The 26678-nt window shown below is 38.3% G+C and overlaps 1 protein-coding gene across 5 annotated transcripts in view; it reads left to right on the forward strand.

Annotated features, from left to right (window-relative positions):
- The window catches only part of PLXNB2 (plexin B2), a 248393-nt gene that overhangs the window by 213472 nt on the left and 8243 nt on the right, over positions 1 to 26678 (forward strand). For all 5 annotated transcript variants that reach the window (XM_057378720.1, XM_057378730.1, XM_057378741.1 and 2 more), the window contains 16 exons: positions 1026 to 1162; positions 1819 to 1986; positions 3584 to 3692; positions 5348 to 5575; positions 6056 to 6232; positions 6697 to 6836; positions 7876 to 7976; positions 10120 to 10349; positions 11430 to 11611; positions 12337 to 12403; positions 12523 to 12669; positions 15934 to 16090; positions 17118 to 17218; positions 18244 to 18328; positions 24204 to 24358; positions 25964 to 26124. In XM_057378720.1, the coding sequence (XP_057234703.1) occupies positions 1026 to 1162; positions 1819 to 1986; positions 3584 to 3692; positions 5348 to 5575; positions 6056 to 6232; positions 6697 to 6836; positions 7876 to 7976; positions 10120 to 10349; positions 11430 to 11611; positions 12337 to 12403; positions 12523 to 12669; positions 15934 to 16090; positions 17118 to 17218; positions 18244 to 18328; positions 24204 to 24358; positions 25964 to 26124 (2345 nt within the window). The remainder of the gene's footprint in view (positions 1 to 1025; positions 1163 to 1818; positions 1987 to 3583; positions 3693 to 5347; positions 5576 to 6055; positions 6233 to 6696; positions 6837 to 7875; positions 7977 to 10119; positions 10350 to 11429; positions 11612 to 12336; positions 12404 to 12522; positions 12670 to 15933; positions 16091 to 17117; positions 17219 to 18243; positions 18329 to 24203; positions 24359 to 25963; positions 26125 to 26678) is intronic.

Below are 26678 nucleotides of genomic sequence, written 5' to 3' on the forward strand. Positions count from 1 at the left end.
GTGCTGTCTGCAGGCACAGCAGCTGTGGCCCCATGGGCACGAGGGCTGTGGCACGTCTGCAGGCCTGGTGAGGCGTGGGGTCAGCAGGCAGTGTCACCCAGAGCCAGCTGGCCGTCCATGTCACGCGGCTTGCTCGGCTTYGGTCATCCTCTTGATTCAGCAGCTTCAGCGTGGTCCTGAATAAGGGATGCTTTTCTCAACTGGAAGCAGAAACCACTTAGCAATGAAGTAATTAAATCATGCTGCTCATGAAAAGCCCTCACTGTTAATTTACGGTATTTGTTGGAGCTCCCAGAATACAATAATGGAAACAAAGACTGAATTGAGAACAAAAGGAGGGAACTTCTTGAGAAATTTGAATATCAAACAAATTTCATAATGATTGAAGCCTGTCTCCTTGATTTAATTGGTTTTAAGGAACCTGCTTCAGGTTTCTAGGTACATGAAGACAATTTGAGTGCTTTCTGATTTTCTTTCTTTGCAAGTTTGTTGCTCAAGACTAGGGTAACAGTTTTGCTACAGTTAAGAGCTTTATGAGATAAAGGGAATCTTTAGATTCTTTCTGTTTAGTGTGAGTTTTGAAAACCTTGTTCTTTGTCTCCCGTAGCTGACACAGTGAGAACATCCCACAGAATGTAGGAAGTGTAAGGAATGATGAAGGTAGTTTCAGCCATAAAAAAAAAAAAGAGAGAAATCTTAAAATAAGTATGAAACCAGGAAATCCAACAGGAACTTCTCACAAACYTAATGTCAGCCAACTCTTCATTTTGTGATAGGGAATTGAAACTTGTATAAAGCTTCATAAAATACAGTAAAAGAAAAAGGTGCATTCACATTATCTGTTACTTCTTTCAGCATGAATAGTAAAAGATATTGTTTTATTTTAGAAGATTGGTCTGTCATTGTTTTAATTTTATTCTTTTTCAGGTAGTAATATTAAACTTCTATTGCCTGTTAAACTGAATAATATTGGAATAAATTTTATTTTCATTTTCTCGCTTAGATTGACCATCTTTTCTTTGCAGGAACCTCATCCTTCTCGAATAAGACCTGAAAGTGGTCCACAAGCAGGTGGAACCTCACTTACCATCTCTGGTATAAACCTGGCCACAGGTTCCAAGAAGGATGTTCAAGTTTCAGTCGGTAGCCAGCCTTGCAATGTGTACGTAGCCTGAGGAACTAATTCAGAGCTGTGTCCTAAAAAACCATTTGTGTCCTTTATAAGTTGAACAAATCCATTGGCTATCTCTTTGTGACTCTTCCCATGCAATGGAGTTCTGCATTTAACATTCAGACAGAAACTCGCTCAGAGGCTTCAGCTGGAAGGAGCAGCAGTAAAAACACTTTAAGTGGGAGAATTTAGATGTCCAAAGACTTCTCCAGTTTTGGCTTTCTCTGCTAGACTGGTTGCTTCAAACCCACCCATGCTTTCACTCAGCATTTCCTCAGAGGTTCTGTATAAAATATTAATCTTCATGGTTTGTTCTTCTCTCTTCTTTTTCCTTTTATTAGTTGCTGCCCTTCTCTTTTCTCAAAAAAAAAAAAAAAAGGAAGGAGTTTTAAGTGTGGTGACATTGCATTGTTCCTGTGTTTGTACACTGTTCATTGTTATATCCAATGTCTCTTTTTAAAAAAGCTTTAGTGATCTGAAGGAAGTGTTCTCTCCTTTCATAACTACATGGAACCCAGCAAAAATAGAACCCTGGTTTTGTTGTTCTGGAGTAAAAGAGTAAAAGAATACAAAACTACAGTAAAAGAATGCAAAACTCCATAATGTTAGTAACAGAAGGTGTTTCTTCTTTTTCTTCTCCACTCTAGTACTGAATTTGGAGATGAGATCGTTTGCATTACAGGACGTAATAACAAGGTCGAACCTGTTCCAGTCATAATGAACTATGGGGGCACGACAATTACTGTACCACAGCTGTTTACATACAGTGAGAATCCTACTGTCACCAAATTCCTGCCAGTAAATAGCTTCAGCAGGTAATKAAATGTTTGTCATAATTTTTTTTTACAACTGACTTAAAATATGTGTAATATGTGATAAAAATATTACATATAGAACTGTTTGGAATAAACTCCTGTGCTCTAGCAAATCCCACACTGAAGTACGTAGGGTTTGTGTTCTCAAGTGCAATTGAYGATTGAAAGTATTCCGTTTACTTCCAAATTTTCATCCCATTTCAAAGGTCAATCCTGAAGCCAGAAGAGGCAAAAAGCTTCTTTTAAAAGGAGATGTCTCAAAGAAAGTGWTTGGAAGTATTTCAGCATGATGCCAGACATCATGATCTTTGCTTTGTGTACAAATGTTTATGCTAATAGGATAACCAATATAAAAAGTTTTTAATGGAGAGGTTTCTAACAGTTCTTCTATTCAACCTCTAATAAGTGTGCTAGAAACAGAGGAAAAGTTATGGCTTGTCATCTCTTTCTTTGTCTCATGAGGAAAAAAACCTTTTTAGAAAATCTAGACCAGTGTTCAGTAATGCTTTTAGAAGGTATGCTCTGTTGTATGGTGGTACTCACTAACACCCCATCTGGTAGATGTTCCTTGTAGAAAAAAGCTCACCTTGTACTAATTGGGAAAGCAAAGAAATGTTTGCCACTCTCATATTATTTGTAGAAATGTGGAAAGTTATTGTATAAAACCCCTTGTAGCATACCTGTGGTTTTGAAAGTCATTCTATGGCCAATACAGGACAAACATGACCCTGATTCATGTCAGTGTTTGCTGTTGCCCAATATTCTGTTTTTTCTGCTTAGTAGGGTACAGTTGGCAGAGGGAGATCATGTACAAAGTGTAACATCATRACCTAACAAACAGAATATTAAAAATCAATTCAGCTGTGAGTTCTCTTGGAGATATCAGTACCTGTCTCCTTGAATATTGAATAATCACTTGTATAAAATAGGATTTGTTTTTGATGTTTCCTTTCCATTTTTTGTTTGGGTGATTTTGGGGCCTCAGATTTTTCTTTGGTAGATCAATAGTGATTTACCCCATGGAATTTAAATTACATGTATTTTCTTCTATATAAACTAAAGCCAACTTTTATGGATCACTTTGAGGTTTACTATCCCTCTTAATCCATGTTACTTCAATGACTTTAATTCCCACTGGCAAATGTCATACATTCTTCTTCTTATGTGAATGTATTATTTTTTAAACAATGTGCTGCAAATAAAAGAGAATAGAGAAGCCAGGTCCSTACAGACCTGTAGAAAATACAGTCACCTTTGTCTCTATGTGTGTATCACAGGCAGAGTGATTTTAATAATAACAGCGGGGAAGTAAAACATACAAAGATTGGCATCACTGAACAGACAAGAAACCTGACAAAGYAATTTGTACTTTTTCTAATTTTGCAGTTTTAAAATTAGTTTCAAGTTGAAACAAAGATTTTAAATGCTTTGGTGATCAAYAGCATTAACCAAAGTCCTTTTGGTAGGATATCTAATTGTCATATAGGCATTATACACAGGTTTTTTTCTGTGGAAACAATAGCAGTGCAGGATGAAGCAGTGTATGGCTGTGGTAGTTTGCCAATGATTTGACTTCTTTTTTAATTCTGCCTTGCAGTGGAGGGAGAAATATTACAGTAACTGGAACCGGTTTTGAGCTCATCCAGACTTTCTCATTGGTGGTATATGCAGAGCGTCCAGAAGCAGGGAAGATGAATCAAAAAAGGGTAAWTTTCTTTCTTTTCCCCCAAAGGCATGACAAGGGATGCACAACATATAATCTGTTTAAAAACTGCACATAAGCTTTCCCACTGGACTTTACTGGGCTTGGACTGAAATRAGGTTTGAACAGATTTCTGGGTCTGTTCAGGGTTTTCCTTTGGAAGAAGATCTTGACTTTCCTACCATCTTGACTTATATTCACTTGTACCTTGCCTTCTTCTGCTTTAAAATTAATTTCACTCAATATGAATAAGGATAAAAGATGTRTTTTAGAATTTGGAAGTGTTTGGGGTTTTTTTACCTTTCCCCTTCTTCTCCCCCTGCAAGCATTAGGGATTTGTCTGAAACAGGATCTATTTCTAGACAAGGCAGACTGCTCAGCTTTGCACAATCAGTACCTTTAATTTTCTTACATCTCAATGAACCAAGTCTTCTTTTCTTTCTTGCTTCATGCATATTCTACCTGCAACAGATCACAGAAAGTTGTGAAGTTGTGAAGTTGTGRAAAATAACATTAAAATAAAAGCCTTCTTGCATCGCCTTTTAAGAGGAACTGGCATTACCAATAAACTCAATTTCCCACTCTTCTAGTGAAAATCACAATTCAATGGCAAGATTTAGACTTGAAAGTGATCTTCCAGTAAGAACACTGTAAGACTTTTTCTAAGGCTGGCTTTTCAGTTTAAGCCTGTCTTGTGATTCAGCTTTTAGAATATGTCAAAGCCAGCTGGATTTGGATCCATTAGAACCCCATTCCTAAAGATTTTTAAGAGAAAAACTGCTTACATTTGTTAGACCAGAAACTGCAAGGGGTAATTATCTTAATAACCTTGACTCCCAGGACAATCTAAAAGTCTATTTAACATTTTTGACAATGTTTATCAACATTTCTCTCACCTCCTCTTATGTGTACTCAACCTGTTAGCTCATGTCAACATTACATGTAGCACACATCCTTCCTTAAGACTAAAAGCTTTTCTAATCTTTTCGTTTGCTTTCACTTAGATGACAATATCAGAAATGTTGGGARGAAGCTATCAAATTGCATTGAATTGTGAAGTGAGAAACAGAGGTGATGATAGAATGAATGTTAAGGGTTCCTATTAGGGTTGTTGCCTGTGGCTGATGTTACTGAATGACTGAAAGTGTCAGGGTGAAAACATTTGTTGAACTGGGGATGGAGGACAGGTGAACTGAGTTGTCACCTTGAGTAGCTGAGTGACAGCTGTTGACATTTATTACAAAATTTCACTTTATAATTGTATTGAATTTCAATGAGGGATTTTATGGTGTGAGCAGAAAAGAATCAATCCAAGCTACTCARTGGTACAGAGATGATCAGGACTGAGGTGAAGTGTTAACTTCCCAACCTGAGAGGCACTTGAGGGTATCAGTCCAGTGGTAAAGAGCCGTAGAAACTGGAGGCAATGGAAACTGATCCACAGCCCGAGCTTTTTCTGCGAGCAACTGCTAGAACATAGTGAATCGATGATTTATTCCTATCAACAAATTTATTTGATTTTCTCATACTATGGTATTTCTGTTCTACAGAGAGGATATGAATTCAGTTTTCTATGGTCTAAAGTTATCAACGGTTATGTACAAAAATGAGTCAGACTCTAACATCTGTGTGTTCTTCTTCTTGTCTTGTTTCTAACAGTTTTATGGAAAGCTTGTTACAAGACTTAATGAAACCACGGTGGTTTTTTCTTCCCCACCAATACTGGAAGACCCAGAAAACTACAACATTACCACTATTATTCTCATGGATCATCATAAGTTGGTTGTAAAGAATGAGAGCCACTCCTTTGCCTATGTTGCAGACCCGACCTTTGAAAACTTCACAGATGGCATCAAAAAACAAGTCAACAAACTTATTAATGCAAAGGTAAACTTGTCAAGAGTTTGGTGGTTGTTCATTTTGTCCTCRAAGCATGTATGGAATTTTTCCTTCCTTTCTCAAAGCCTTAACAGATGTTTGGTGCCATCCCCCAAATGCTTGGTAGAGTGCCWTACCTCTGCCAGATGATGAACGTTGACAGCTCCCCTTTCCTCCCTACACCCTTTCTCAGAGAGTTCCTATCTTTTTAGCTGTACTTTAGGTTCGYTGAGGATGCCCCCTCCTGCTGAGCCTGGCATTTGCATTTGGAAATGCCCTCTCCCAGTAGATCTCCCAGGAACCGGAAGGGACATCTCATCTCACACCAGGAAAGAAGAGAGAGGAATCACAAAATTCACAAACGCTCTGCTGTTCTGCAGGCTGCAGTGCATCTGCTGCTATAAATGATCCAAATGGAAAGTTGCAACTCAGGATTTGGTGTCTCCCAAGACTTTGCGATGATAACTCAGCCTTTTATTTTCTGTCTAGGGCAGTAACCTGAACAAAGCCATGACGATAGATGAGGCCCAGGCTTTTGTGGGTGATGAGCCTTGCAACATAAAAACTCTGACTGAAACGGACTTGTACTGTGAGCCACCTGAAGTGCAGCCTCAACCAAAGAAACGCCAGAAGAGAGATACCATCAAYAACCTTCCTGAATTCATTGTAGGTTACCTTTTCTGTAGAATTTAGTATCATGTGTCATTAATGCTAATACTGTGTCTCTTAACTGAAGTAATTTGTTCTCCAAAATTGTCGTAGTACTGTGAAGAAACTCCTTGCAGTCCTTTCTTCCTCCAGCTTCTGCCTGCTGCATAAAAGACAGAACCTATCTTCATGTAAAGAGCAATTCCAAGCTGCCAAATGCCTTCTACCTTCATTACATAGGAATGTAAAACKCTAGCTAGACTGGGAATTTTCTTCCTCTGCTGAGAAAAATTAAATTACTTCATGGAATAAAGTGCAAGTGACCCAAATTTGGTTTAAAATATTCAGAAGTATTTCCTTTGTTTGGCAGTTTGAGTTAGAAATTCACTTGTGGCAGTAACTAAGAATTTCGAGTGCAGCTGAGAAGTGGACAACCTTACATTTGCACCTGTTCAGACAAATGTCTGTTTTTATCTAATTAGGTGAAATTTGGACTCCGGGAATGGATCCTTGGAAGGGTGGAATAYGATACCCGTGTGACTGATATCCCATTGAGTCTTATTTTGCCACTGGTACTTATTCCTATGATAGTAATCATTGGTATTTCTATCATCTGTTACAGGTAAGTTCTTCTAATTAGGTGCTTTTGTTTCCCTAAAGCTTTCAAGGTACTACCTGATTGTTTTCAGCTCGGTCTACAGAACCTATCTTCATCTTTTTTATGAGCTGCAGAGTTAAGAAAAGGAGTTACAGCTGGAAATATGCATGAGCACCAATTTATTCCTCTCACGCACACCAAATTCCTYGGTGTCAGTCAGCCCAGTCCCTCCTTTATATATAAACACAACAATTGGTCCCAGGCTTCCCAAGTAAACAATTGCAGACTGAGTTGCTCRCATACCCTTTTGAAATGGCAGCTAAGATGGGACCTGTGAAGGAGATAACTTATTCTGCGTACATACCCATTAGCATTTATCCTGCCTCACTCAGCACTGTGGGGCTGAGCTGGATGATTTGCCTAAGGGGTCATTTTCATCTTTTCAGCTAAGTTACACATGAACTGCATGATTAATGTTGGAATTCATGCTTCATAAAGGGTCAGAATAGATGTCTGTATTTCACTTAAAACTTACTTAGTCCAAATATTAAGGTTAGTAATGAGGGCCTCATACTGTTGCTCAGGAAGGGGTGGATTTCACTCTCATGGTGCATATCAGTGCAGCTGAAGCCTCTGCCATTACACCCTTTACATTCTTGTGAGCCTCCATCAGCCTTCTGAGTTTGATCCCAGACACACTCCTGGGGGTCTTAGAGCCAGTACAGGACATGTTGCAAGCAATCCTTGTTCAGGTCATGMAAACTGCGTTTCTGTGCTTGGTATATGATTGAAAGCATTTGTAGCTACTTCTTACTGGATTTTAAATTACTGGCTCAAGTCTGTTTTGAAGCAACCAACACACAGTGCCAAGTTGCTTTACTTGGAATGAAAATTTCAGCCACTGTTGCTGTTTTTCTCCTCCATTCTCTTTCTGCTGAATTWAAAAAAAAATCAAAGCCAGRAAAATTTCTTCCAGTCCTTGAACTTCCCTCTCAGAGAAGTTGCAAATTCTTTACTTTTGTCATTTGTAACTTTTTTTAAACCCTACTTCTGTTCCATAAAGACGCAAGAGCCAACAAGCAGAACGAGAGTATGAAAAAATTAAATCACAACTTGAAGGCCTGGAGGAGAGTGTCAGAGACCGGTGCAAGAAGGAATTCACAGGTATGACAGATATTTTCACTGCTGTGGGTCCTCTTGAGCAGTCTCGAGAAGGCTGGAGGAATGGTGCTARCTCACTAAAACTGTCTTCTGGTAACAAATAATCAATACATCTTAGTAGTCTTCATTACTGATATTGGCATAGAGCAGTTATTTTGCTATTATACATGAGAGAAGTAAATCAAATAGAAKAGGTAGCTGAGGTTATTAAAAGAAATGGATAATTTTAGTCTAAAGGAAGCACAGAATTAGAAACTGGGAGTAGAAACTGATTGAGATTGGGGTTATTTATAGCCATTAATRTGATTGGCCATGAACACAAAGGTAAGTATGCTTTATAGTGACTAACAGTACACTTAATATTTAGGACAATGACTGTGTGTGCAATGTATGCACATTAAAAACTGTTTTCAGAACTGCAAAATTTATTTGTAGCCATCAGYATACAAAGGGATAATTTGATAAGCTCACAGGAAAGAAAAAACATTTTACCCTGTTTATTGTGGGAAAACCTTAAGCTTGATTAACAGAGCTAGCTAATTGTTTTGTGTAAATGTGGAGGCATCATCCTAGGGAAGGCAGCAGGAGGTGTGAAGGCTCAGCATTTTTACATGTTGAGCCACTCATTGCAATGCTTAAATTAGACATCTGAGTRCAAACATTGCAAATATTGGCCTAAACGATTACCATGAAATGTCACCTCATTATCTGAATTATACTTGCTGGTGGGTCATGTTGAAATAATCTCTATTTAAAAAAAAACAAACTACATGCTTTATTGGTAAAGAGAAAACATTGTTTCATATTGACAGTGACTACAAAGCAGGATTGAACAAAACAGCAGTTTCAGGTTRGACTTTGAAATCAATTTAAGAAGCTCAGGGTATTTCAAAGATTTCAGCCACACTGGAAGCCTCCTTCAGTCTTGTTATTTTTTGGCATTTCTGGGACAGGATGTTCTTTTCTTGTACCAGCTTGCTTTCTCTGAAAAACGAACTTCTTCCAGGTTCTGGACACACACAAGAAGCAAATGTTTGTATCCACCCCAAATGGGCTTGATTTCAAAGTGCATTTTGAACTGTGAGAGGATCTATCAAGGTTCTCCCTCCCTCTCTCCACCTCTCCTAGGATACCCATTTCATACCCATTTCTCTTACTGGGGCAAGAGTAGAGGGTTTCAGATTCCTGCTGCCTGTTGGGTKGAAGGCTTCCTCTCTGCTCCACAAACACTGGAGAAGTAGAATGCACATCCAAGGAATAATCCAATTCCTAAACTACACCYACCTTTACTTACAATTAAATGGGACACTGAAGTCAAAACACATTCAGGTTCCAGACTCTGAAATTGCAATGTCAACAGCACAAAGTGCAGACAGAGAGGGAAACCAGGAGGTTCTTTCTTTCTCAGCTTTGATGAATGCTATGAAATAAAGAAGTAAATTAATAAGAGCAATAAAACCCCTGAGACAAAAAGTCACTGTATTAATTAACATGGTATTCTAGTCAATCAGCAGTACTGGGTAATTGAAAAGCCTTCAGCTGAAGGAGCTGCTCCAAAGGATGATCCCCTAATTTTTGTCCCTTTTAAAAACTTCAGAGCTTTTGAGTGCCACAGAAATGTTTCTATCAATTTCAGTGAACCATTTAATCTTCTTCCTTCCTGCCATCCCCTTCCTTCCGATTAAATTAGCTTACTTTACACTTTAAACCTCTCTTTCCTGGATTGCTGTGTTTTTAAAAGAACTTTCCTTACTAGCTAGACTCAGAGGGTATAGAATGTGGTTTTGGAAAAAAAGAAAAAAATTAAACTGAAACAAAAAAAATTGCAATGTCTTTTTTGGTTCTATGCTATAATCCTATATTCAAATACATGAAATCAGATGCCATAAAGGCCCTCTCACAGATAGGCAACCACAAGGAAACCACCAGTGCTAAAGGCAGTTATCCTCATGTCACCATAGGATTAGCTGCGGTTATAGGTAATAGGATAATTGTTAAAAATAGCAAGAGAAAATGTGAAATGAAATASGAGGTTTTGCTGCTGAGTTGCTTTTTCACTATTACAAGGCAGTCAAAGAGCCTSTGTTGCCTAAAAAAACCTGCAGACTTTTTTAACCGATCCTTTAAACTGCCTTGCACATTGCAGATCTAATGATAGAGATGGAGGACCAGACAAACGATATCAATGAAGCTGGAATTCCAGTACTGGACTACAAAACATACACGGACAGAGTCTTCTTCTTGCCTTCCAAAGACGGAGAGAAAGATGTGATGATTACAGGAAAGCTGGATATTCCTGAGGCCAGGCGCCAGACTGTGGAGCAGGCTTTGTACCAGTTCTCCAACCTCCTCAATAGCAAATCTTTTCTCATTAATGTGAGTACTGAAGCAGATTCACTTTGTCTCTTTGCTAGGCACACCTGTGTCTATATGTGCATGATAGTAGGTTTGCAAGCACAACTGAACCAAAATTAATAAAAATAAGTGATTTTCATATGGTTCTGATTTCACAGTAGCCACTGCATATAAGGGGCATCACAGCCAGAGCTTTCTGGTGGGACAAGAAGGCAAGATTCTATTTCTGTGCCAGGTCATGTAATATGGAGGTAGTCAGCACTGCAGTGGCTGTAAAAAGCAGGTATTACCCAATCTGGCATAAAAACTGGTGTTACAGGTTTGGTTTAGCCTTTTAAGAAATGTGATCAGGGAGTGTTGATTCCATCCTGGCTCCTCACAGGGGTCACCTGCAGACAGCCATGTACCAGAATCTCTGCCCCACCCCAGCAAAGGGGTGGGCTCCTCAAGTGGCCTCTTCATCAAGACTGATGAGTGCTCACAGAAGCTCTGAAGAGATTTATAATTGCTCACTCTTAAAAACTGAGGCTCATTGTCAGACACCTAAATATAGATTTAGGCTTCTAGCTTTTTTTCTTTTTTTTTTTTTTTTTTTTTTTTTTTTTTTTTTTTTTTTTTTTTTTTTTTTTTTTTTTTTTTTTTTTTNTTTTTTTTAATGAGAATCCAGAGCTGTGCTAGTTAATGCTAGTATTAAAGTTTATGGCAGATGAGAGCACATTTCCAGGTGTACTTACATTAGTGTCTTTGTAATTTGATGGGAAAGGACTGGGAATTTGGGAGAGAGGGGAGTTGATTTTCTCTTTTCAAATTGTCACAGAACACTGTTTTACATATAATTAAAACATCCTTTTTAGATGAGGTTTTACATACGTATATAAGCATTCCTTGGGTCAGTCCAGAACATTRTGCACATAGATAAAATCAAATTTTRGGCAACGTTTTCTTATAAGAAGTTTTTTTCAAACTCCTGAAAACTTTTTGGTTCTGCACTTAGGAGATTTATTATTAAGATAATATTGCTTGTCTTCTCAGTGCAGACATGTGTTAAGGCTCTCAGAAACCTGTCATCTGACTTGATTTTACATTTGTTTTCTGTTTCAGTTTATTCACACGCTGGAAAACCAAAGGGAGTTCTCTGCTCGAGCTAAAGTGTATTTTGCATCTTTACTGACAGTCGCTTTACATGGAAAACTAGAATACTACACTGACATCATGAGGACACTGTTCTTAGAACTGATGGAGCAGTATGTTGTGGCCAAAAACCCAAAGCTGATGCTAAGAAGGTTTGAATGATTGTCATATTTTCTGTATGTCTCTGGCTTTCTGTAAATTCTTTCACAATGTAACTGCATTGAAATACAAACTGTGAGAGTCACAAACAGCTTGGCCCAAGGATATCAGCCAGACCAACCCAACAGGAGCAGCTGTGGAAGGCACAGGGTCAGGTCTGCTTGTTCAAGTACTGTAGTGTAGAAACACCTCCCTTAATTCAAAATATCACATTTCATTTACCTTTTAATCTGATTTTATCCCAAATGATCTAGCATTTATACCACACATAACCTCCATAGGGAGCACATATAATCAGCTGCGTTGTGCATTCAGTGAGGGCTTGCTCCAATGTTTTAACCCAGCTGATATCCCAAATAAATTATGATAGACCTCGCTCTGTGTTTGTTGTAGCTCTGTGATCTGTAGGTTGTTTCCCACTAACTGCACAACTGGGTTAATTTTTTAGCTCTCACAGCACAGACCCAGTTTAAGATTTTGAATAAAGGATGTGTGCTTTTCAGCAACAAGATGAAGGTACATAGCCAGAATGATGAGCAGTACAAAGCACTTATCCTAAAGCAAGTATATGCTTTCAAGACTCTATAGGGAAATCATTGCATTAGCAGACTGCATGCATTTAAGCATGTGAAAATATTATATTTCAAGYAAGCAATGTTTTTCTTTTCAAGCTTGTCATTAAGTGCCCTTACCATATTCGGGGTTGGTTTTTTTTCAGATCTGAAACGGTTGTTGAGAGAATGTTGTCTAACTGGATGTCTATTTGTTTATATCAGTACCTCAAGGTAAGAGTTGAAGCCTGCTGCCTTTGGGCTTTTTTTTTTTTTAATCAGTAATACTTAAAAAAGCTTCACAGAGTATGTCTTTTGGTTATGCTTTATTTCATGTCCTTTTCTTTACACAGGACAATGCCGGGGAGCCTCTTTATAAATTGTTCAAGGCTATCAAACACCAGGTAGAAAAAGGTCCAGTGGATGCTGTACTAAAGAAAGCCAAATATACATTGAATGACACAGGCTTGCTGGGAGATGATGTAGAGTACACACAGTTGGTAAGCAAAGCATGATTAATAGATTATAAATTGTTTTTAATTTTAAAATTAATTCCTGTAGTGTTAAGTCTGTTTACAGTTTTCTAGACTACTGTGAACTGCATAGAAATTCTGGTCATGGGCAGGATTGTCAATAGTTTGACCAAAACAAGAGGGAAAACAGAATTATAAAGTATTTTCTAAGATGAGATTCAAATCCTGCCACTGTGGAATCCATTTCAATAAATCCCTTTCATAATTTTCAGTCTGTCTGAAAAGCAGTCAGGATATTTGGCTCCTCTCCTTTTCCCRTCTAAATTCATTGGCAATTGATTTTTGCAGAATTCTTGAACTTCAGGTTTTCTCCCTTGCTAGTTGTTGCTGATCAGCACATTGAACATAATTTTAGAGATTATTTTATTAGTATACCAGGATGAGCTCCTCTGCAGTCCTGTGACATTGCTCCACAATCTCCAGAACCCTTTATGAACCTCTTTGTGCATTTTTTTCTTTCTGAGTCAAGCTCCTCTGAACACAGGCTGCCCAAATGGCATTGAAAGGTGTTTATTTYCTCTTAGGGAAATAATTCCCCACAGTGCCTCTACAGCCAGAGACCTGTGTTAGTTCCTTCAAGTGGGATGAAGTGGACATTCCTGGCAGGGGAACTCCCACTCTGAGCTCGACCTCCCCCTGTATCTGATCACCAATGCCATGGTCCAGTTCTCTTCTGTTATGAATTCTACTTTGATTTAATTCTGTTCACTGCCAGAATACTCCACCGCTTTTCAAACATACGCCAGAACACAGATTCACTGTCCTTTTTGAAAAACTGAAGCAGCCCACTCCTTAGTTTTTCAGGAAGTGTAAAATCTAGTTTTACTTTTTCTTACAGTCTTGCTGGTTTTCTTCAGGATACAGTAGTAGTGAATATCAAAGATGCACAGGCTGTCTTTCAGAGACCAATTCATGATTTTTTTTGCCTTTATAATTTCTTTTTTATTGACATGTTMGGAGTCATTTGTAGCTGTCTTCAGCTGAGAAAGATGCAGTACATATATGCAGCATGAAAAGGAAATTTAATAAAAAGGCTTTATTAAGTCCCAGTTTGAAAAAAGAAAAAAATCACCATTTTATGTATTCTCAAGGGATGCTAAGGGKAGAGCTGATTGGGGGAGAGTGCTGTAAGACTTTCATTCACAGAGTCATGAGACTGTGACCTGGAGTGCCTGGAGGAAGAGTGTTCCAGGCAAGAAGAAATATTTTATATTSAACTGATATTTTGGGGATTAGTTGAGTTACCATCTTTATCTCTGAGCCAAAAGTGCCACCCACAGAAAACACACTGATTGGCAATGCTGACTATAATTTCAGTTGTATATGGAGAACAAAATTTATTTGCAGTGTACATCTTGTAAGACTTAATGGCAGTAATTCTTTATTCAGTCTGTTTCTTTTCATTAAAAAAAATGCCTGCAATTAAGCTAAATGAATCAGTGTGAAAGCAGAAAATTTGTGTATGCAATCAGATGTGGGCACAACATGCATATTAGCTAGATATTAAGCATTATAAGATTGTGCAGTAGCAGTATTTGGTCCAGACTTACAGATATCTGTATCAAGCAAATATTTTATGTGTGTGAACATGTGGAAGTTGATGAGATAGATAYATGTATATATGTGTGATAAAAGATTATGAAGGGAGTACTATTGCCATAAGTTTTTGAGATCTTTGGCACAATGGTAATTATGTGGTAACTCTGAACAGTTAGGGAGCATTTGTGCACCAATGTAGGTTAAAGCATGAGTTAATTCCTTCACTTGTGCCTGAAAGTGAGACAAGGTGGGTACATACAGCGTAGAGCAGTTGTCTGCTCTCTAATTGTTCTTATTTAAAAGATGAATCTGTTTTGCATCATTGGTTACACTGACATGCCGCATACTGAACCAGCAGCAAAATCATGTCTAATTACCATAAAGCTAATAGGAAAAGGAAGGTGAAATMTCATGATTAGTTTGAGAGTTCTGTCAAGGGACAGTGCAATCATGTTTAATTTGACTGCCGTATGGCATAGCTTTTCTTTGCTGTTTAAAAATACCAGCGATGCAAGTTTGTTTCTGAGGTCTGATGTGATAAATTCAGGCACCATGGTTGGCAGRACCATGAGTATTTGAGAGCTGTAGTGCCTCACATTGCCTGGTCTCCTGAGTTACCTGACTGGTAAAAGGTCCATGAGGGCTCTGAGCTGTTGTACTGATTCAGCTAGTGAAAGAAAGAGGCTTTTTGTAATATCTACTTAGGTTTTTTTTGGGTTTGTTGTTTTTTTTTCTTCTGGAGAGGTTTTCTGCCCATGGTTTTCTTATTTGATTTTGTCTATATTGAAACTGACACTTGCAAAGCTACTTTCAAAAAAATCACTCTAGMTTTAGCAAATTACAGCCTTTCAAGACATTCACTTTAACATTAAAAATCCACCTCAATAGTATCAGAAAACAGTAATATTTTAGAATTATGCTTAGTAGCATAAGCTACTTAGGTGTATTCCCTGGAGCTATTGGAGTCATTATGACAACAGTAAGAAGTCAATGAGGTTTTCAAACACATAAGATGATAGAAATTACTTTTCTATGTAAATATATATGTGTGTGTRTATTTAATGAACAGCTGGTTGCAGGAGGTAAAGTTTGGAGAGCTGAAAACTCGCTGCTCATCAGCTGAGCCGTGTTAAATCACCATATGTACAGAAGTAGTCTGCTCATCTTTASAGCCACAGCCATGAAGACAGTATAAAGGAAGGCAAAAGCACATAATATTCTAGGAGTTCAATGACCTGCCATTCAAATGATTATTGGGAACTCAGGAAATTCGGGCACTGCAATACTTGGGTTTTTTTTATGTTTAGGATTATCAGGTTAAATGAGGAGCATGTAACGAGTCAGTAGTCCATGCTGCTTTGCTCTTCTGTGCTTCTCTTTAATAAACTCCCAAGACTCAATAATATTAGCATATTAGACATGACTAAATCTATTCTGCATCTTTTCTGTTTTGTCGTAGTGGGAGAAATTAACTGRAATTTATGATAGCTGGTTGGCTGCATAACAGCGAAAGATCCTTCAAATAATCCCTCAAATAATCCATACTCCCATTGCAAATATGTGTTGCTGTGCAATAATCATTGCATGGTGAATTTCAGATACTGTTTGCATTTAAATCACACAGAAAAACAGGTTCAGAGGTAATTCAACACTGATTTGCCTTAATAACCTTGTACGTTCTTTTCTTCACAGACAGTTAATGTATATGTGCAAGAGGGAGGAAATGATGCCATACCTGTGAAAGTGCTGAACTGTGATACAATATCACAAGTAAAGGAAAAGATAATAGACCAAGTCTATCGAGCTCTGCCGTGTTCTCAGTGGCCAAAAGCTGACAGTGTAGTTCTTGGTAGGTAGCTATTTCTGATGCTCTGTTGAACAGGTGACACATTTTGTAACTATTTTCTCAAAAAATGTCTATAAGAGGATTTCATTGCTTGGTTATGGATTAGTTTGCTGTTTGTTTGTTGCGTTTGGGTTTTTTTAAAAAGCTGAATTAATGTTCAGCTGAATGCAAAAGTATGGCATTTTGCAGCAATYTTAATATGCCTTAAAAACTAATGTTTTCTTATAGACTTAGTTTTCTTGACTCTTAAATTTTGGTATATTGTCATGAGCATTTCAAGAGCCTGTTAATGACTGTTAACACAAATGAATTCATGTCTGAGAGAGTCAGTATCTCAGGTACTAATTAATGTGATAATGACAGCATGGATAATTAACTGATGGAGAAGCAATGATGCAATTTCAGAAACTGGTATTGGATTTTTAGCCTTTCTAATGGTTATTTTAAAGAATTATAACTTACAGGAACTGCACTTTTAGGAGATGATCTACCACCTAGTCTCTAAAAATCATCCTCCTTAAAGGCTTTCAAAAGAGCTGTTCTTTTCTTGACAAAAAAAAAAAAAAAAAATGATGTTCATTAAAAAGCCTAATAATCTCAGAATAAAAGCTCCAATTAGTATTTTTTTCACTATTTTTATTACTGCATTAATGTGAAAGTGGAAAATGGAATTCTTGTTCTTCAGAAAATTCTAGTAAATCCCCCTAAAATGTCTTTCCTATTCCTTGAAATCCTAGTCTATTTTGGACCAATAGCAGATCTTATTATGTATATTTGTCAAATTCTATGCAATGGAATTTAAGGTTTTATGGAAGGTAATCAGAAGTCATATGCATGGTTAGGAACAGTTCATGCAAACTTCTGTAACAAAAACCAAATTATTAGGCAATAAAAAACACACACTGGGTCATGTGCTACATTACTTCTTTTGATGTTCCACAATRTGTCAGTGGGTCTGTAAAACATTCTTGGAGTAGATATTTTTGCTCATGGTTAAAAACTGATTTCTCTCACTTTAATTACCCCTTAGAGTGGCGTCCAGGTTCTACAGCACAGATCCTCTCAGACTTGGATTTAACATCCCAAAGAGATGGCAGATGGAAACGTATCAACACACTAATGCATTATAATGTAAGATGTTTCAAAGAGTTGTTTGCACCTATTATCTGTTTTCTTGTAATAAATAAAATCTTTATTTGTTTTTAGAGAAACATCAGTGCTACATACAGGTTGCCCAGAGAACTTGTAGACAGGCCATCCCCAGCAGTGTTCAAGGCCAGGATAGATGGGGCTCTGAGAAACCTGGTCTGGTGGAAGGAATTGGAATTAGATGATCGTGAAGATCCCTTCCAACCCAAACCATTCTATGATTCTGTGCTAAAGAATCACAAGAAAAACACGGGGTCTGGGTCTACTCAGTTAAAGCTTTGGACTGTGAAAAGCAGGGTCTAGACATGCTGCCTAAACATCTTGTTTAAAACAAAAAAACCTAAATGCCAGCACTTTGGTTTCCTCATCATTGAAGTATCCAAATCCAAATTCCATTTAGAACATTGCCAGGTCTCATATTCATCTTTTCTTTTCTCCACCACTTCCTACCCCTGAGAATTATCTTTGTCCTTGCTGTGCTGCTAAATAGATTTTGAACTGGGCTGCTCAACAGCCCAGTCAGGAGAGCAGATGATGGCATTTTTGTATTGTCTGTTTTAGGTTTCATACTGTGCATTCTACCATGCAYTTGCAATCCACTTATCTTTCTTTTTTATGCCATTTCTTGCTTTCTAACAGCAGTTAATCCTGATTGGAAAAAAATTTGGTTAGTTTTCTCTCAGAAAGCAGACAGGTCTGATTCTTCATGATAAACCCCAGTTTTGTCCAAAGGGCATGCACACCAGATTGAGGAACCACTTAAGCCTTGAAGATGCTCCTAATATTTCAGTTATTTCAGAGGAGGTATTGATGGGATCTCTTACTAATGGAGGGGGAGGGAGTCTGTTCTGAATTGCAGAGCCATGTTGCCCCAGAAGCCTTGAAAGGTTAGCATTCATCATAGGTTCTCTGCAACGGATTACAGAAACCACAGTTTGTGTTTTAAGAAAAAGGTTCAGTAGTGTGTGGTTCTTTTGAAGAACATCTCTGTGTTTGTATTTTCAAAGGTCCGAGATGGTGCCACACTCATCTTATCGAAAATGGGGATTTCCCAGCAGCCAGAGGATAATCAGCAAGATGTCCCAGGGGAAAGTAAGTATCTTGTGGCTTCCCTACCTCCCAAGATGACTAGAAGTCAAAWTCCACAGTGATGCTGCTGTCTTGATTTTGTTTATCAAGCACTTCCGTGGAGCTAGATATTCTCCACCAGACTATATAGAGTTTATTTATTGTGTGTTCCCCTCTGTACACCTGCAATGGTTTTCTATGCCTTCACTGTAAAAATCTAAAACAATAGGACTTTAACCATAATTGCTGAGTTTATACTCAAACTTCATAGAAAGCACTCTAATCAAGAATTTCCTTCCATATTTTATTTTTTAATCACACTATGGCAAATTGTACATTTCATCTTCCCAGAGCTTTATGTCTTTTCCTCCTTTCTTCAGCATCTGACTTTGSTCTTCAAATTTCTTTCTTATTGGACTGAGAATTAAATTCAGTGTTCTAGATGAACCATGGTGGGTACCAGCTCCCCTCTCTGAGACATTAAGTATTTGATGTAATTTTTTATAGCATTTCTTATAACTGTGTTGCCTTGCAAACTCATCTCGATACATTCAGATGTGTCTCCCTCCCTTTGAGTGTTGTTTCACCAGCTATGCTRACTTCTGTTTTCCCAGCGCTTTTTAGTTGATTTAGTTTCTTCCATGCATTTTGTCTCTTTAGATGCAGCATTTTTCACAATTCTGTTATTCYTTTTGAGGTTTGCAATCCTCTTTAAGTTAACTTCAGGAATTTCCTTGTAATGTTTCTTCCCTTTCACATCACTAATAGCATCTGCTGCATGATTCTTGTGTTGCTGTCTGCTACGGTATGCTGGATTTCACAACAGTGGTTGTTAGCTTGCAATCCATCTTAAAAGCTTTTACTTTTATAGGTTAATGTTCTGTCTAGACCAATTTTCTCTGTCTCAAAGTATCTTGAGATACGATGTCCATTACAGCCTTGAATGCACTCAGATTTTAATGGAAATATTTACTTGTGAATAAATGTTCTTTGTCACATGTATTTCCTTTACTGTCTTCAGATGTTTGGTTTTTCTGGGTTTTTTTATCCTTATATTCCATTATTTTATGTGAGGTAGAAGTTAGATTTATGGAACAATAATTGTTGAGATCATTCTTCCTCCCATGAACTCATTTGATATGCTCTTCTGTCTAGCACTGATTGCAAAGGCCATTACTTCACCTAATAGTTTCATTCCTTTAAACAGATTTACTGATCTTAGGTTTAATAGGTTCCAAGGGCTGGGCGGTCAAACAGGTTGGAAATAATGTGCCAGAAATGTACATTTTTCAAGAAAATGGGTCTCAGCTGATAGCTCTGGCATATATCGCTGTTTAGTAGAAGTGTTCAGACTTTCATTTCTTTTGTTTTAAGTGTTGGACAGGAAATCAAGATGGGCAGAATTACTTGTTTACTTTTTACTCTGTCCTCCTAGATTCTTCCTTTTAAACATTTTCCAACAGAAAGAAGAGTCTTCTAATGGTCAGGTCTACACGGCTGCTGCTATCCCCTCACTCCTTTACTGCAAGTGCCTGGCAGAGCTGGCCAAGCAGTGACTGTTCTGTCACAGCAGGTGCCAACCCAGCATGTTAACTTGAAAAGCCATCCAGTTTAATATAAAGGGCAGTGGAGTGCAGCCAGGCAAGGAGCTGATTCCTCATCCCTGGTCAGTTTGGTTGCACTGATGGCCRGGGCTGTAGCCACCTCACCTCAAAAGAAGTGGACTGTGAATGGAGCCTTAACTTGCTTTGCTTTCTTATTGTGGAATAGTGGGCAGTCTTCTGTTCCGGACTCCCAGTCTTCATCCTCCTCACCTCTCTATCCTTGTGGCAGACAGTAGAGGACCAGATCACGTTTTTCTTTTTTTCTTGGATTAGGTTGTTGGTTTTTTTTTTTCTTTCCTACTTCTCTGCAATTATATTGTGAGCTATGATTCAGTATGATGAAGCTCTTTGAACAAGCATGATCTGTACTCCAAGGTGAATTCCTTAGTTATCTGTGTGGCATACTAAATTATAAAGGAAATGCAGACTTCTGGGACAGTGCTGTCACGCAGGGGCTCTTGTACATTAGAGAAAGGTCTGCAGAGAATTCAGATCCCAAAGTTTCAAGTGAAAACAGCTTCCACTGTATTTCTTCTCCACACCCTGTCTTGCACCATGGTAGTGTACAAATTTGGGACAACAGTGTTTCATGCCAGGCTACCCCACTTTCTTTAGTATGGTAAGGTCCTCAGAGCTATGTGGTGCCAACTTGTTCTGTTGGAAAGCTATAAAATGTTACAAAGCTGGTACAAAGTGRGAGCCTGCCGTGACAGTGATTTGTGAGACATTATGTGTAAAAGGGAGAGGAGAGGATCAGAGGCTTCCCCTCCCACATATACACATTTATATGACACAGGGATTTACAGGGCTGAAATAAACAGAAATCCTCTCCTGGCTATGAATGAGGCTTGTGACAAAGTGGATTTCCTTTTATTCAGAGTCTCATTAACTTGCACCTTCTGCATTCAGAAGTGTCAGCGGAAGCCATTCACTGTTGGCCAAAGTGGGAGGCTTTSCACAGACCGAAAATGTAAAACCATGTTCAGAGACGTTGCTCTAAAACCTGGCATTGCTTCCATGCTGCCTTTATTCACAGCTTCTACCAGGGAGACACTAGAAGCTGGAGATTGTGACAAACTAAATGCAGCATCCTTTGCTTCTGGAGACAATAAACACAATTGCTAATTTGTAGCAAGAAGGAGAATGGTTTCAGTGATTTCATACTAGTATTTCTGTACTGAACTATAAACTAAAACAGCACATTCTGTTCTTTTGGATGTTTTTTCTGCTATTTGCTTTTGTTTCATTGGATGTTTTTTTTTCCTTTTTAAATTCTGAATAAAAATAGAGTTGCAGATCAGAAATACTAATTAGCAGATCTGTTAGGGCAGCTCTTCTTTTATCTCCATGGTGCAGTATTCATGGAGTGGGGGAGACTGGAAGGAAGATAATTTGCTGCAGATCACACAAGGGGAAAGGGGCTGCATTGCCTGATGTTTACATCACGKTTCCTACCACTATAATTAGTCAGCACTGTATATTTTTGCCATTAACCTACCCTGAATTATTTTACATTGGCCAAAGAATGCCCAAGGGCCAAGACAAAGAGCTCAGGGGGGAGCATTTGACCCCCTGGACACAATCTTCTCCCTGCTTGCAGCGTAATGCATAGTATGGCTATGGAGATATAAAGGAGGTATTTCCCTTTTTCTTCTATCTTCTTCACTTCCTGCTTTGCCATTGAGGAAAAGATTATCTCATAGAACTGTTATTTTCTCTTAGCAACCATATTGCTACCATGTTTTGTTGCTCCATGTTCTGAATTTTTCTTCCTCTTTCTTCCTGCTATTTATAGCAATGAAGTGAGATCTTTGTATTTCAGAAGTTCATTTGGTTGAGCTGTCATCTCTTAATCCTTACTCTCCTATGAAATAACTACTGTTCCACTAGTAGCCAATTCTGCTGTTGCTAAACAAACATGGAAAGAACTCAGTTGTGTGTAAGAGCCAATATCAGAGGAAAGCACTTTTGTTGTTTCCTCTTCTCTCCAAGTTAAACTGGACCATATACCATCAGGAAGGAAAAGGGAGAATAAATTCCTTTGAATCAAAGGAGGAAGCAGGAGTCTACCAAACAACTGCCATAAGGCTGGAATATAGTTTCTGCTCTAACTGCATGATTTGAGCTGTTCATTTCCAAAAGTAAATARTAGGGATTGCAAAAGAAATTCCATACTTCATGCCCTGCAATGGTTCTTATTGTACAGGCAGATGATTGCCATGAATGGTRTCGATTGTGAAATTGCAACTGCTTTGAAATAAAGTGATAGCGTTTATTTTTTCTGGCTTCATTCACATGAACTTCCAAGTTGAATTAAGGACTCTCAAAGGACAATRTGATTTAATGTGGGATTTATATTTTTTCCCTACCTTGTTAAAAAGAAGTAAAGGTCCCAGAAGACTGCATAACTAATGCTTATCATGAGGATGTATCAAGTAGATTCAAGCAAAAATGTTGGCTTAGCCAGATTACGCATAAATATTATTTTCCCCTGTGATGAAAAATATTGAATGTACTTGCAAGCTGGGAAATTCAATGTAGCTGTTGAGGAACTTAGTTAATAAACTATTACGGTCAAAGTTAATGCAATTAAAAAGTGATATTTTGTGCTGTAACTGAGATTCAGTTGTATTGGAGATGCATATTAAAACATAAAACTTAGCAGAATGCAAAATAATTTGTACAGTGGGGCTGAACCACAATTTCTATTAGAAAAGTAACTTTCATCTTTTTAAGATGTCAGTGATTTTAAATGTACTGATTCRATAACTTCCACTGGAAAAGCGCCATTGATTTTAGGGACTATGCCAAGTAGATACAAAAGTTCAGGAATTAAAGGAAGAACAAACAAAACCAGGAGATTTGAAAGTGACACAGAAACTGTTTTCAAGGAATATTAATTGCAAGTTWAAACAGTTGTATTCTCTCTTTTAGAGCTGTTTGTAACAAAAGATTCTCAGGCATAGAGTTTGTCTGAACAATAATAGTTGATATGGAAATGCAACACTGCTTTTAAGCTCCATTGGTTGGTCCAAGCCCCTGGACTGGGTGCATGGCCAAGCCCYGGGTAACACACTGAGGCACTGTAACCACACCAGCTGTCATTAGCATCAAAGCTTCCTCCTGTTTCTGCTTTATTGTAACAGACCTGATACGAGTCTCTCCCTCTGGTTTAAACTGATTGCATTCATTTGAAAATGAATACTGACTTTTTTTTTTTAATTCTTATTGTAATGGGTATGAATTTGCTTCAGTCATTACCTCTGGCTGCTGGAATTGATGTCATATCAATGAAAGGATGCATTTTTCCTCCACTCAACCCACAAAGTCAAGTGGGGCTTATCAAATGCTGATTAAAGGAATGTTTGAACTGAGCATTTGACCTCAGCATTTGGGGTAAAGATGTGAATTTTAATGGTGTTACCTAGAAAAAAGGTTGTACCAGAAGGAGGCTGCAACTGGTATTTCTGTGGTTGCTGTGGGGTCAGATCTAGCTAAGATTCTATAACTTGATCAAGTCTTCAAGAATTCATAAAGAAGTAGGGAACTTGACTGGAGTTGAAAAAGTGCACATACTGTGTTTGCATGACTGTCGTAATTTAGGAATGGTATTCTCCAATTTATTCTTCTACCACTCCAAGCCATGCACTACTTGCTCACTTCCACCTCCAGCTTCCCCTTCCCTACAGTGGGATGGAGAGGACAATTGGAGGCACAAAAGGCAAAAATCATGGGTTGGGATAACAACAATTTACTGGAAGCAGCAATGAGATAAGAAAACAAACAGTAACAGCAACAATACYAGYGACAGCAGATACAAGAAAATAAATGTTATTGCTCACTGTGGAAACCCCCAACAAMAGACAGCTCCCTCCAGCTCAGAACTGGTATTATCCCACCATTCCTTCTGCRCTTGCTCCACTGGAAGGAACCCCTTTCTCCTCTCCTCTGACATGAGGTGATATAGAACAACCTCCATGTCCCAGCCATGGACCCTCCTGCAAAAATTATCCCTGTCCTGTCTTGAACCAGGACAAAGACTGAACAGGAGTTTTCTTATTGTGTGATTCTTTCCTCTCCCTTCAGTCTTGACAAAAGCAAGTTTTTTCAGCTCTTTGTCACTGAACATTTAGTACTCGAGTTTAATGTGTTGGACACAAACAGAGTAATTTAGATCCCCTTGGCAAGAGGACACATATGTTAAGGAAAGGGAACATGTACATATGTATATGATTATTTTCATGCTGGTTTTGGGGTTGGGTGTTTTTTATAACTGTTGCAATTACTGTTTCTAGGGCATGCACTCCTGGAAGATGAAAATAAGGTCTGGCATCTAGTCAGGCCAGTGGATGAAATGGATGAAGGTAAATCAAAGCGGGGCAGTGTGAAAGAAAAAGAGAGGACCAAAGCTATTACAGAAATCTACCTGACCAGACTTCTTTCTGTAAAGGTATGGCTCAGATGTGCTACAGTTACACTTACTTCTACAGATTTTGAGATAAAACTGAAAAAAAATAGATGCAAATATTAGTCATGCATTTGGTTGTGATTTGGAATATGTGTCATGTACATACAAGGTGATGTTCAAGGCTTCAAGTAATGAAAATRCCCTGAGGCACATTACAGGGAAAGAGATAAACTACAACTGCTGATCAAAGCTGAGAACCAGGATGATGTGATCATTAAATAAGGATTTTCCTTGCAAGACAAAGATGGATATTCTGCTCTGTGCCACCTGTTTAGATAATATTTTGTTGGGTTTTCTTTTGAACTGAATGTTTTATAAACTCCTACAGAGCTTTATACTTCCCTGCTCTTGCATGTGATCAATGCTGGAGTAAAACCTAAAAAAAGATAATAATAGTCCTTTTAGAATATTTTTAATGCCTATACTGCAGAACTGATCATGAGCAAAATAATTATTTTTGGAGAAAGGATTTAGAATACTGTGTTTAATGACCACAAAGCCAGGCTACTTTTGTGACAATGAAGGCAGTCTGGCACCAGCTAAGGCCGTTTGTCCGAGTGGATATGGAAGGAAAGTCTGTGGATAGATGATAYAGACTCAGGACAAAGAACCAAAAAGTTGTTTGTATCCCTTTTCTGATAATAAAGCCACTGCTTTTGTATTCCCAACAGCCAGTTTATAGATTATAAACAATCTGGAGCTTTACTGACTCATAAAGTGTTGGTGAGGTGTTATGGCTGGGATCACAGCTGCCCCTACRACCCAGGGATTGTCAATGTGTTCTTGCTGACAGTAGAAAGTCTTAGGGCTCCTTGCCAGCTGGGTCCCTGCCCTGTTTGGAGGCTGTCAGTCATGGCTGGAAAGAGGATGCAGCCCTTCAAAGTGTCTGTAGGTCCTATCAGCTGTCTGGGAATTAACTCTATGTGGCTTCAACAGGGTCATCTCTAAAACAGGGGACAGTCCCGGAGGTTGGCATTACTAAGATCCAGGCAGATTCAGGAGTCTAACCAAAGACACTTCTGGACACTTCACTCCTTGGGCTCAGTGGATCTCATGGAGCTGAGTCAGACTGGGTCTGATAAGGCCCAAGTGCTTGCCCTTAAACAAAAAGGGCAAATGCTCACTGGTACTTCTTCCTCCCCATCTCTTTAAAAATTTCTTGATACTCTGGTGTCAGAGAAACTGGATGTGGGAAGCTGCCAAACCATTAAAAAGTGGCTAAAGATTATTATATGGGCACAATGACCCGGAAGTGTAAATATAACAGCCAATTTCTGCTTCTTCTGTCAAGAAGAAAGCATTCCTTTCTGTGCAAACCATAGGATCTCTGGTGAAGTCACAGTCTTTCARTCTAAAACATAAAATTGTGTTCCAGAAGGTCTTTACTGTGCTGGCAGTTTTACAAAGTCAGTGCCTTAAGAAGTTGCTTGCATTTTGTCACTCTTAGCACTCAGGATAAGGRCCATCAGTGATGGCAACTGGATTATGGGCTCTTAGGGTCAATAGGAATGAAAGATGCTAGGAATTAAAGATGCTGAGTTCAGCTTGTAACACCAATGTAACTGATTTTTTAAAATCTGCTTTTAGGGGACACTTCAGCAGTTTGTAGATGACTTCTTTCATAGTGTGCTCAACTCGAACCATGTGGTGCCACCAGCTGTGAAGTACTTCTTTGACTTTCTTGATGAGCAAGCAGAAAAGCATGATATCAAGGATGAAGATACCATTCACATCTGGAAAACAAACAGGTATGGTATGAAGAGAATCATACTTGTATTGCAGAGAAATAAGAATATAATTCTCAGGTATATACTAGCATTTACCACAAATCAAAGTAAATTCCATTTATAATCCTCAGAATAATTTTAATTGAGATAATACGTTTGTATGAGGAAAAAGATTCCCTATAAGCCTAGAAGCTGCAAAAAAAATGAAACCAGCTTATCTGTGGGATTGTCACTGGCAGATTTACTTGCTTWACTGTTTGTCTTTTGYMAGAGAAGAGAARAGYAAGWGGCAAATGGGACTAGATTTACYTGTAAAATCACAAAATCTAATACATACTATTTGCTAGTTTTATTGACCACGCGGATATCTTCGCTTGCTGTTTTGGGGCACTCATAATCCTTCCCATATGAGTTTTGGTTTGAAAGATGTAAAGACTTGGTTATCAGACTTGGAAACCAGACCAGATTGTGTAAATGTTGGAATATAAATTTTAACATCACTGTTGTGAGGAGCTCAAAATGCTTAATTGCATGTGATTTTCTTRTTGTAGAATMTTTRTTGTGTAAAAAGGATT

The sequence above is a fragment of the Malurus melanocephalus genome, unplaced genomic scaffold (genome assembly GCF_030028575.1).
Source record: "Malurus melanocephalus ecotype Western Australia unplaced genomic scaffold, MMel_1.1 scaffold_11, whole genome shotgun sequence".
Taxonomy (NCBI): domain Eukaryota; kingdom Metazoa; phylum Chordata; class Aves; order Passeriformes; family Maluridae; genus Malurus; species Malurus melanocephalus.